At 40.1% G+C, this 11,115-nt stretch overlaps 2 protein-coding genes and 1 long non-coding RNA gene across 6 annotated transcripts in view; 2 read left to right on the plus strand and 1 right to left on the minus strand.

Annotated features, from left to right (window-relative positions):
• The window catches only part of tmem97 (transmembrane protein 97), a 6,711-nt gene extending 5,305 nt beyond the window's left edge, over window positions 1-1,406 (plus strand). The window contains exon 3 of the mRNA XM_008425217.2: window positions 872-1,406. Coding sequence (XP_008423439.1) covers window positions 872-1,146 — 275 coding nt within the window. The 3' untranslated portion in view covers window positions 1,147-1,406. The remainder of the gene's footprint in view (window positions 1-871) is intronic.
• LOC103474344 (uncharacterized) overlaps window positions 1-11,115 on the minus strand; it is a 171,231-nt gene that overhangs the window by 8,018 nt on the left and 152,098 nt on the right. The window lies entirely within an intron of this gene.
• ulk2 (unc-51 like autophagy activating kinase 2) overlaps window positions 4,154-11,115 on the plus strand; it is a 78,541-nt gene continuing 71,579 nt past the window's right edge. Inside the window, exons 1-3 of one of the 2 annotated variants that reach the window (XM_008425214.2) lie at window positions 4,154-5,197; window positions 10,601-10,693; window positions 10,854-10,895. In XM_008425214.2, the coding sequence (XP_008423436.1) occupies window positions 5,108-5,197; window positions 10,601-10,693; window positions 10,854-10,895 (225 nt within the window). In that variant the 5' untranslated portion in view covers window positions 4,154-5,107. The remainder of the gene's footprint in view (window positions 5,198-10,600; window positions 10,694-10,853; window positions 10,896-11,115) is intronic. The other variant, XM_008425215.2, reaches the window with a different exon arrangement.

Consider the following 11,115-nt stretch of genomic DNA (forward strand, 5'->3'; position numbering starts at 1 on the left):
AAATACGGTAAAAAACTGGCAGTTTTGGTTGCCAGTATTTTACCGTATTTTGAAAACACGGTAAAAAACTGGCAGTCTTGGTTGCCAGAATTTTATTGTATAAAGACGGTAAAATTCTGGCAACTCAGCTGCCAGTTTTTTACCGTAAATTGAGGCCGGTTTTTTTTACAGTGCAGAAGTAGATATCCAAATAAGTTCACTGAAAGGTAAAGTTCTTAAAGAAACTGCAAATATAAACCAGTAAAATTGGACTTATAGAAACCCCTTATGTAAAAAAAAAACCCCTGACATAACAGAGAGCATCTTAAACTGTCAAGCAGAGTGGTGGAGGAGTTTGAGCTTAATTTGCTGCCACAGGACACAGTGACCCTGTAAGTCAAAGATTTCTAATGTTAAATGTGAAATCTAAGCATCATGTGCTCATGAGCTGGAAAACAACTGCAGATAGGTGGGAATAAACAAGTGAGTGCAAGCTTGAACTAAACAAGCTCTGGGTGGAAGAGAGGTTCCTCCACAACCATGTGAAACCTTGATAAAAAAGTATTTCTTTGCTTCCATTGTGTTTCCTTTTGATTCTCAGTAAAACAATGTTTTGTTGTTGATTTGATGTTTAAATTGTTTAGTTTTAACACCTGGTAAAGATCAGATTATGTTTAATGGCCTAATGATGTGGTGAGGGTGCACTTTCCTTTTACATAATCAGTGATGATGAAAGTATTTGCAGCCCTGAGAAAAAGAAGTCAGGATGTAAACTTGGAAATATGAATTTTTCACTGTGTATCATGTTGATGTTTTTATATCCTTAGTGGTTTAAATGTCAGTGAAATTCTGCCGCCAGATGCAGCTTCTCCTGAACCCTCTTATCTTCCAGGTGGCTGTAAGTGGATCCGGACTCCTGCCATTGTGTACTCCACGCATGTTGCCACCACGCTKATTCCCATCCTAGCCCACATCCTTTTTCATCAGTTCCCTGTCAAACCCCACCCCGGCCCCCAGACTAACTGGGAGCGCTGGCTGCTGATCTCCATATACGCGCCGTACCTGCTGGTCCCTGCGCTGCTGCTGCTCACAATGCTGCTCTCCTCCAAATACAACCCCACCTCCAAACCTGGCAGCACATCAGGCAAAGCCAAGAAGAAAAACTGAATTCAACACAAAACTTTGTAATTTACCTTGATTTTAGAAGCAATCGTCCCCCATCTGGGCATGCACTCTTTAAGACGCATTTATGTAAGAGCTCCTGTGAAACATGTTTTGAAGTATCATTTGAGAGGAATCTGCTTGATGAATGTTAAATTAGTTTGTTTTGCCTGTTGTGAGTTTTTAGCTCGACCATTTGACTAAGAATTTTGTCAATTGCCGTACTCTTTTGATTATCTCGATAATAAAAAGGATTATTGATCTTATTCAACTCAATTTTTTTTTTCTTCAGATTGTTAACTCCTGTAAGGTTAAAATCAGTAACCATAATTATACTGGTGTGATTTAAGTTAATTACAAATGATACTGGTAGTAGGTATGTTACACACATACAGTAGCTTAGGAATGATAAAGCATCTGGTGTTAACAGGTATGTGCCCCCAAATGAAAATTTGCTTAGGGCCCTTGGACCAAAACATTTGAAAACCATGTATAATTTTTCTCCCTTTTCACACTTATACAATACTATTAGCCTGTCAAATAAAACCCCATAATGGACATTAGAGTTTGTTACTGCAAGGTGTCAGCATACTGAAACACTACAAGGWCATGAATGTTTAGCAAGGCTGAGTAGCTACTGCTGTGTGAGCACTTTACTGTGGGCTCTGCCTCTGATCTGATCCTCAGAGTATCAAAAAACATGATCATTTCAATTTTGGGAGCCGTCAGAACAATTAGGGACCACAAAATTTTGTGATTGAGCTAAGAATAGTTTTAACACTTTAAGCTTTATTACCTGTGTGTAAAAAGTTGAAGTATTAAGGACACTGACGAGCAATAACATTGACAATGTTTTAACTGGCAGCTGGAACTCTATCTGAGTGAAGAGTTACTCGGATGTTTCAGTGTTGGCACACCTCATGACAAAAACTATGCAACTACTGATACAAAACACAGATATTGCAAAGCACTGTCTCATTTCTCAGCAGAACATTCTGGCTTTGTTTCTGTAAGAACAGATCATAAAAAGCCTCATAGCTTGACTGGAAAAGAGCTTTTCYTCCTTTCAGCTCACTGCACCTACAAAGGTGCACACAGTCTCTCAGAGGGTCTCAGAGGGAAAAAGCAACAATCAGACAGGGTATATCTGTTTTATGCATTGRATGACATTGAACAAAAACATAATTGGTTATTAAAAAAAGGGCGGAAAAATCTGTGGTTTTTAAACTTCTCTTTGATTGAGCCCAAGTTAACCCCTTCCTTTCAGTGGGGAGTAAACCTCTATTTGTCCATCTCCAACATATCTGCATGTTAAATCCTATTATGTTACTGCTGTGTGTTTCACCAGATGATTTTCTGTATCAGTTGGTTGTTAACCACACGTTGTTCTGTGTTGGATTATCACAGTCACACTGTCCCTAAAAACTACTCCCAGCTTCCTTTCTCTGCCTCCACCTCAGATCATTCAGTCTATAATTAATAATGTTAAAGAGAAGCAGTAAAAGCAAAAGATGTGGTTTAGCAGAGCTTGTCAACAACTGATGGGCTCATCCAGGACATGTTTTAGAGACAACAAGCTCAAATCATGACAGTTGCAGCCATAATGGCACTTCCGGTGTGCCATTATGGCATAATAAGACCAGAGGGCTTATTTTGTACAAAAAATAAATAAAAATAAAATAATAATAATAATTTTAGTACATGTTATGTGTCACAAGAGGGCTTAGAAAATAATAATACAAAAAATAAATAAATAAAATAAAATAAAAATTKACCAAAACGGCACTTGGGGGCAAGGAGCAAAAAGGGCAGGTGCTCTAGCACCCCTCCCCCCCCAACTCCCCTCTGCACATCCCTGTGTCACAGAAAAGGCTATGGAATCACTCAATGTCCTTGATAAAATGTTGCAATAAGTACTTGTAGTTTTGTTTTTTTATTTGACTTTTTTTTATCTGGTTACCGGTTGCTTCTTTTTCCAGCCATTCTCTTTCATTGATACTCYTCAGTAGCTACAAGCTCCCTGCTCTGCTCATGGCTGTTCCACGTCAGTAATCATCTCCTGTTCTCCATTCTTTGGTCACCCTCCTCAGTTTCTGTCAAATCCCTCTATATTGGTCCTTTTAAACATGACAAATGTTCAGTGTTTACAAGAGAGCTGTGAGAAATCTGCTAAAAAAATTACATCTATCCCAGAAATAGCAAACATAGACCATAAGACCATAACAGAATAAAACATGATTCCAATGTGTTAAATAGAAGCAGCCTTTGACTGGATAAAGGTGAGATTCACAAATGAACTGTTAGATCTGCATAGTGGCATACATTTCAATCCAGCTGTAACTTGGGACCTTCTTGCTGCAAGGGAAACCAACTGTGCCACTGTGCAGCTTAACTGGTCTCTCTAAATTGTCTTCCGGTGTGTGTGCATGGTTGTTTTTTCCTGTCTTTGTGTTGCCCTGTGATGGACTGGCGACCTGTCCGGGGTGTACCCTGAAGATAGGCACGACCAGCCCCCATAATACCTCGCAAGGAAAAGAGGACTGATTGACCGGTTCCATTTCCAGCCAATGGAGGGCGTCAAATCTTGATGTTCTTCTTYAGCGCTTCCTCATGCTGTTGTTTAAAGAGACATTTYGGTTTTACAAAGTGTGCTATGTTGCATCACTGCAACATGGCACACTTGTCTCAGTTTAAACTGAGACTTGTCTCAGACTGTCTCAGTTTAATCAGATTATCAATATTGCCCATTTGACCCAATCACTTTTATCTGATAATACAGTATATCTTCATACAAATTACTTGGTAGTCCTGCAATATAGCTATGTACTGTTTCACCACAGAGGAGCCAAAACATGTAGGTTGTACCACATAAACAGCAAAAAACACGTTATAACATAAAGATAGAGACTGCACTTCTAGTTKATCTTTTTGCCGAGTTTAAGCTTATTCGTGTAACGGATTAGCTCTTGTGGCGGAAGGACATGCCTKTGTTTGTGCGGCGGCGGCAGCAGCGTATAAACGCTGGGTATTGTCTAACTCAGTGGCAGGTAGTAGTAATGTGGCCGTGCGTGTGATATACTGGAGARTTACAGTTTATATCGGTTTAGTGTGTCGTAATTGACATTAAAACATGTAATTGCAGGTGTCAGTCTCTCCTAGTGGTGAATTTAAAGTAGTCGACGAAGATAAATAGTGACGTTCGAAGTTTCCCCACGGATGAAACGGGCGCTAGCGCTAGGCTGGGAAAACGGCAGTGTTTATCAGCATCGGAGAGACGTCTTCTGGACCTGTGGAAGATGACCAGTAATTTGGTCTGCCTTGTGTGGATGAACAGGAGCTCGGTGTTGACATTTTTAMGATGTTTAGGTTAACTGTTGAACGCAAACCTGCTCGCTAATGTTAGTTAGCTTAATGGTCCCTATAATTTGTCTGCATTTTAGCAAAGCGGTGACCCACTGAGCTCATGTTATTGTTAGTATGTTTGCKCAGAGCTGCCATGGTATGCAGCCATGACGCTAGGTGTAGCCGCAGGGTTATGTCACGGTCAGGCTAACGCAGTGTTCTGCAGCTGATCCAGGCTTCGCAGAGCTATGTCTCCCCGGCTTCCCATCATGTAGACAATCCACCGGGACAAGTCAGGTGACCGGGCACAGAGCTAGTTAGTGAGCAGTCGTTCAATTGGGTCACAGACAACTGGCACTGACACCGTTAAGCTAAGGATTGATGCTACCCTTAATCAACGCCGTCTGATCGGTAGTGATACTACAAACGTTCCAGGCTTCTCGCGGGACACTTGAATGCATCATCTCCGGCCTCCAGCTCCTTTTTTTACCTTGTGGGAAGAACAGAGGAACCTGACATGAAATAACTGGAACTAAAGCAGCATCAGCTCAGAGCGGATCTGTCCCCCTCTGAACAGGACAGCAGGGTTTTGAGGCATCTGAGCTGATCTACTTTCCCCCTCTCTATGGAGACTGTGGGAGATTTTGAGTACAGCAGGAAGGACTTGGTAGGACATGGAGCGTTCGCAGTGGTGTTCAAGGGAAGACACCGAAAGGTAATGAAATGGCTCGATTCAAATTGTGCGACTCTAAATATCCCTGCATAGAAAGGACAAGCACCAGTCCAATGATAAAATGTGGGTCAGTGAGTGGAGAACGCAGCTCTGCAGCAGTATGTGGCCTGCCGCTTCCTGTTGATTTATTGAACACTTTAACTAAAAATCGGAACCTATAGGCGCTTAGAAAGGATAGCAGTCACTCTTGTTGGTCCTCAATGTATTTTATTCACATTGTACATCTTGTAAACAATTAATAATGCTACTTGGTTCATTCATGAAACGGATGAGTCAGGCAACTGTCAATGACTCGCTGACGTCTTGAGGTAGGAGTGGCTGTCTATTTAAGAATACAAGCCTTCCTTATACAACAGCTGCATGGTGTTCATTCATGCTGCAGATCAGAAACCTATTAGATTATAAAATAGTGCTCGGAAAATTGAATTATGTCCTTAAATCTGACCATGTGAGGAAATCTGGGCTCATGGGTTTGTTTGTTCCGAGAAGAACAAACAAACCCTTGAATAGCCAATGGAAGCACACAGTTCACTCCAGCTCATGTAAAACGCACTTTAGTTCACTAAATAGAAATCTATAAAGTAGCTCTGCAGAGCCACTTAACTGAGTCCCAAAGCAAGACTAATGGCTGCATGGATGCAAGCTTATGTTTGTCCAATTGTGCAGCTAACATGTCAAACAGGAGCAATGGCATCAATGTAATAACTAGATAAGTTGCAGTTTTCTGGCTGATCGGCAATTACAGATTACCAATCTTTAAGAATTCTGATTTAGGCCAATACCATTTTTGTGTGTATTCATTTTTATGCTGCTAAATATTGCAAGAAATTTGCTGAGTTGGCAACAGTGGGGTGATTATTGTTAACTGTGAATGTGCAGCTCTCTCACAGCAGAGCAAAAGACGACAGACCTTTGCTGAGGTAGATGAGATCAATTACGAACAGCATCACATGCAAGTATCGGCCAATCATTAATCTTCCAAAATTAAGAAAATTCAGCGATAAATTGTCTGGCCGTTAAATTGGTTCACACCTAGTAATAACATCTGCACCTTTTTGAGGTCCTTAACAGCATAAAGACTCCTGTTCACCCCACACAATCAGTGAGACTCTTAACTACTAACATTACCAAGACCAATGAGCTGTCCAAAGACACCAGAGACAAAATTGTAGACCTCCACAAGGCCGGTAAGGGCTTATGGGCCAATTGCCAAGCAGGTTGATGAAAAAAGATCAACTGTTGGAGCAATTATTAGAAAATAGAAGAAGCTAAACATGATTGTCAATCATGTGGAACCTGCCRTGCCATGCATGATTTTAAACCATGACATCTTAGTGTATTACCAACAGTAACCTTGGAAACAGTGATGCCAGCTCTCTTCAGGTCATTGACCAGCTCCTCCTGTGTAGTTCTGGGCTGATTTCTCACCTCAGAGCTTTGAATATGGGTCGTGGCTGGATCTTCCAACACGACAATGACCCGAAAGCACACTGCCAGGATAATCAAGGAGTGTCTTCGTAAGAAATATGGAGTGGCCCAGCCAGTCTCCAGAGCTAAACCCTATAGAAAAATTTTGAAGGGAGCTCAAACAGCCCTTAATTGCAAAGAAAGTCTACTGTTCCGAATATTAAATTGATTTTCACAGTTCAAATACTTATTTGCAGCAGTAACACACAAATTATTTTACAAAAATCATACATTGTGATTTCTGGATGTTCTTTCGATTATGTCTCTCATGGTGGACATGCACCTAAGATAAACATTTAGACCCTCCATGATTTCTAAGTGGGAGAACTTGCAAAGTAGCAGGGTGTTGACAAAGTAAAAAACATGGTAAGCTGAGCAACAAAGAGTTTCTATTTATTAAAAAAACGAGTTCAAGCAAAAAAGCTCCAATATGTAAATGAATGTGCATTTTAGTTCTTGGAAAAATGTGATAAAACTTGGCATTATTATGAAATGATTGTATGCTCCACATTTTTCCCTGATTAGGAGGATAAAATAGTAGTGTTTATTCTTAAATGTGTAATTATCACAATAGCACCACAAAATATAGTGATGTTAGGTTCCTGTCACCCAAATGTAAAAAAGAAACAAAACACCCAAAAATAAACATCCTGCAGATGTTTATTTTTGCAGGTTGGTTGTCCTGTTGGTTGTCGCTGTTCTCTGCCGTGTTTCCCAGCTGCTTATTGATGCTAATCCCACTGTTGCTCAGACTACAATCAGCTGTGTTTCATAAATGAGATCGTTATTGTGGAAATTGAGAGCTGGCTTCCGTTTTTAAAGGATAACTCTGCAGGCCATAATAACTTTGTGTGTTCTGTTTAATTCATGGATGGAAAGTATATTTATTATCCACTTTATGTTGAAACATGATGGACCACTCAATCAACCCCCTCCTGCTCCCTGGCCCACCTCGTATCGATGTGTTGGTGGCCCAGTGACACCCGGCTGATTAATACAACTCACCTGTCTTGTATTCGCACGCACGCACACACAAAGAGCATCACTCCCATGCTGGGTCCTTTGCCTTCCTCTAGGTTGACAGAATCAGACCATCTCCTAGTAATTCTTAATTTACTTTTTTTTTTTTTTTAAGAGATTTTCTTTTTGTTTGTGTTCCACCTCTTATATACTGATGCTGAGTTCACAATCCTGTGGGCCTGGAGGTTACATGGGTGGTTGTGGTCTTTGAACTCATGTGAGCTCAAGGAATCTTTATTTTTAAAGTTAGTCTCAGACATTGGATCTTATTTTGGGGGTTGGGTTAGTTCTGTTCCAGAGTAGGTAGGCTGGCACTGGTTCTGTTGTTGTCTCACCATTCAGTGTATCACATTACAGCCATACCAATAAGGCTCTGTGAACCATGGGACCTGGCTTTTCTTCCCCTTGTACAGATCAGATATCTGATGGACTGGTTTAAAACGTTGTATGTGCAAATGGACAAAAATAGACCACACTTTAAGCTCACTAATGAAGTTTTTAAGAACTCCTAAAATCAGACAAAAACAGCAACCAGGAAGTAGAGCAATAATAGGCATTTTTATAATGGTGATTGGTCATTGATCAGAAGGCAAGATGACTGAAACTGAAGACAGAAATATGTTATTTRGGGATGGATGAAGAGTGTCATCATGAGTAAGTTATCATGATGATAACTTACTCTAACCCAGTGTTTCTCAACCTTTTTTGGGCCAGCGCCCCCCTAGCCTTTATCCAGGTCCCTCACCGCCCCCCACCAAAGAATTTGTAGGCTACTTTGTACTGACTATTATTTTATTATTAATATTACTATCACTATTGTTGATGTTTTGATTTTTATGCTTGTTTCTGTATTTATCATCAAAACTAATTTCCCAGAGAACAAAAAAGCCATGGGAATAGAAATTATTTTCACAGGTGTCTACAAAAAATGCAATGAACATTCAAGTTAAAATTGGTAGGAATAACAGCAGCCAATCAGAGTGGAAAAAATATTCTAGTTCTTTGCCATTTTCTAGTTGTTAAATATTCCACAAAATGACCAGATAAAAGATGTTCAACATGCCAGTTTAAACTTTGATTTATTTGCAAAACGACTGAGCTCTGTAACATTAAAACATGGATAGAACTGCAACTACATTAATCATAGCTCTTCTTCTCTTCAGTGTTTCTGGTGGTGCAGCTCTGTGCTGCCTTCAGGAGAATGGAACATCAGAGTATCATCCACAAAATTTCACCCACATGGCATTTATTGAGCTTTCAGTGGAAAAACAAAAGTTCCAGATCCTTTTAATGCCATACCAATATGAGACAGAAACATGGATTATATCTTTACATAGACCTGTCTATTGATTTATAGATTAATAGTTTTACTGGATAGAAATGACAAAGAACAAATCTGGTTCTTAATCAAATCCTAATGAGTCAAATTGAAAGTGTCATGGAGTCATCAGCCTGATGACATTAACACCTACATGAAAAATAATATTGACGAAATAAATATATCAAATCTAATTAAAAACATAAATAAGTGATCAGTTATTTACTCTTATGGTCTGTAAGATATATTTATTCTCAGTATTAGATATGGCCTCCACAAACCCATGGCACTTCAACAATATTATTTTACCTTTWATCTGGAAATAGTGTCTGTTTATTCTTGCCATACAGTCACTGTATTAATTATTGCTCAAAAGGTCTTGCCATACAACTTTATTCCTCTGTATTTACTTTAGTTTCTTAGTTTATTCTTGCATTTTGTTCTTCATTCATTTCCATTTAGTTTCCTTTGATTAATGTTATCCTCTCTTGGTTTATTGCTATGTCCACTTTAGTTTCTTTCCCGTTGCTAGATTTATTTGATTGTTTATTGACCATCAGTAATCTTCACTCATCACCTGCTGCGCCGCCTAATCGTCATGTGTTTCACATCATGTGTTGATTTTTCACTGTTCAGCGTCGGATTCTGTTTTTAATGCCATGATTCCCATCTAGTTCGTCGCTCCGTTTTATGTCCCGCTTCTCCTGTTTCAGAGTTTTGCGCAGTGTGTGCGGCGTCTTTTTTTTTTTTTTTTTTTTTTTTTTACACCCTTTGGGGCGCGGGGTTTGGGAAACTTATCGATGGGGATAAGGCAGACTGATATAAAGCTTTTAAAACAACGGAAACAATTTCTGTATTCTGATTAATGAAATGTAAAAGTGCTGTGGTACCGTTGTTCTATCACACCCGTTTCATACCGGACCACTTACAGCTGCGGTGTTAACGTTATAAAATGAATGCTCTCTATCGTGGTATCACCCATGGAGGGATTTCTTTATTTAAATGGGTTCATTTTTCAGAGGGATACACAGTGAGGGTATCGTGATTTTAGTAATTACATGTTTATAATAGTGATTTTCTGTTGTCCTTCCATGGAAGCAGGCAGCTTTCAAACGGAAATAAAATACTTTTTAATCTAAGTTGCTGCTTTGTCATAATCACAGAACTGCCAAAAAATATGTACAAAAATACCAGACAAGTGAATCACAGCACCGTCATAAGCTGGTGTAACGCTGAACTGATGCGGTGAAGCTACCAGTAGCAGGAGAATGGAGCTGCTCCAAGACGCTACAAACACTGAATAGAAGAAGATCTGCCATCGATACAGTTGCAGCCATGCATGTTTTAATGTTACACAATAGAGTTTTACCAAGTTGCTCAAAGTCTAAACTGGCATTGTTGTGCATATAAGGTGTAAAGTTTACCTTCGAGCAAATGCGCCCCAAAGGAATCCCACCGCCCCCCTTTTGTAAAAATTTCCGCCAGCGCCCWMTGTCGTCCTCTGAACACCCCCTGGGGGGGCGGTACCGCCCACATTGAGAACCGCTACTCTAACCTGTATTCTTCTCTGTGCTGTAAAGAAAACAGAGTGGGAAGTGGCCATTAAGAGCATCAATAAGAAGAACCTCTCAAAGTCCCAGATCCTGCTTGGCAAGGAGATCAAAATCCTGAAGGTGAGCAGAATGATTCAATGCTTCTCACTCGCAGAAAGAATGATCTGAAACCTGAGTCTGTCATCTCGGGCTTGGAGGAGCTATTCATTGCACTAACTTATATCCATAGCATATTAATGCTGCCATTAATATATTGTGATGATCTGTTCTTTTTACTCAGGAACTGCAACATGAAAACATTGTGGCTCTTTATGATGTTCAGGTAAGTGAAAAAAACAGTGTGAACTTGGAGGCCATGTCTGAATGTTGTGTCCATTTTAAATTGACCGGGATCAGTAATGATCTTACAGTCGAGGGAGGGGACCCTTTCGCTCTGATCCTCGGCTGCAGAAGCTGGCTCTTGGGACGTGGAACGTCACCTCTCTGGTGGGGAAGGAACCGGAGCTAGTGTGCGAGGCTGAGAGGTTCCGGCTAGAAATAGT

This window comes from Poecilia reticulata, linkage group LG13 (genome assembly GCF_000633615.1).
Source record: "Poecilia reticulata strain Guanapo linkage group LG13, Guppy_female_1.0+MT, whole genome shotgun sequence".
Taxonomy (NCBI): domain Eukaryota; kingdom Metazoa; phylum Chordata; class Actinopteri; order Cyprinodontiformes; family Poeciliidae; genus Poecilia; species Poecilia reticulata.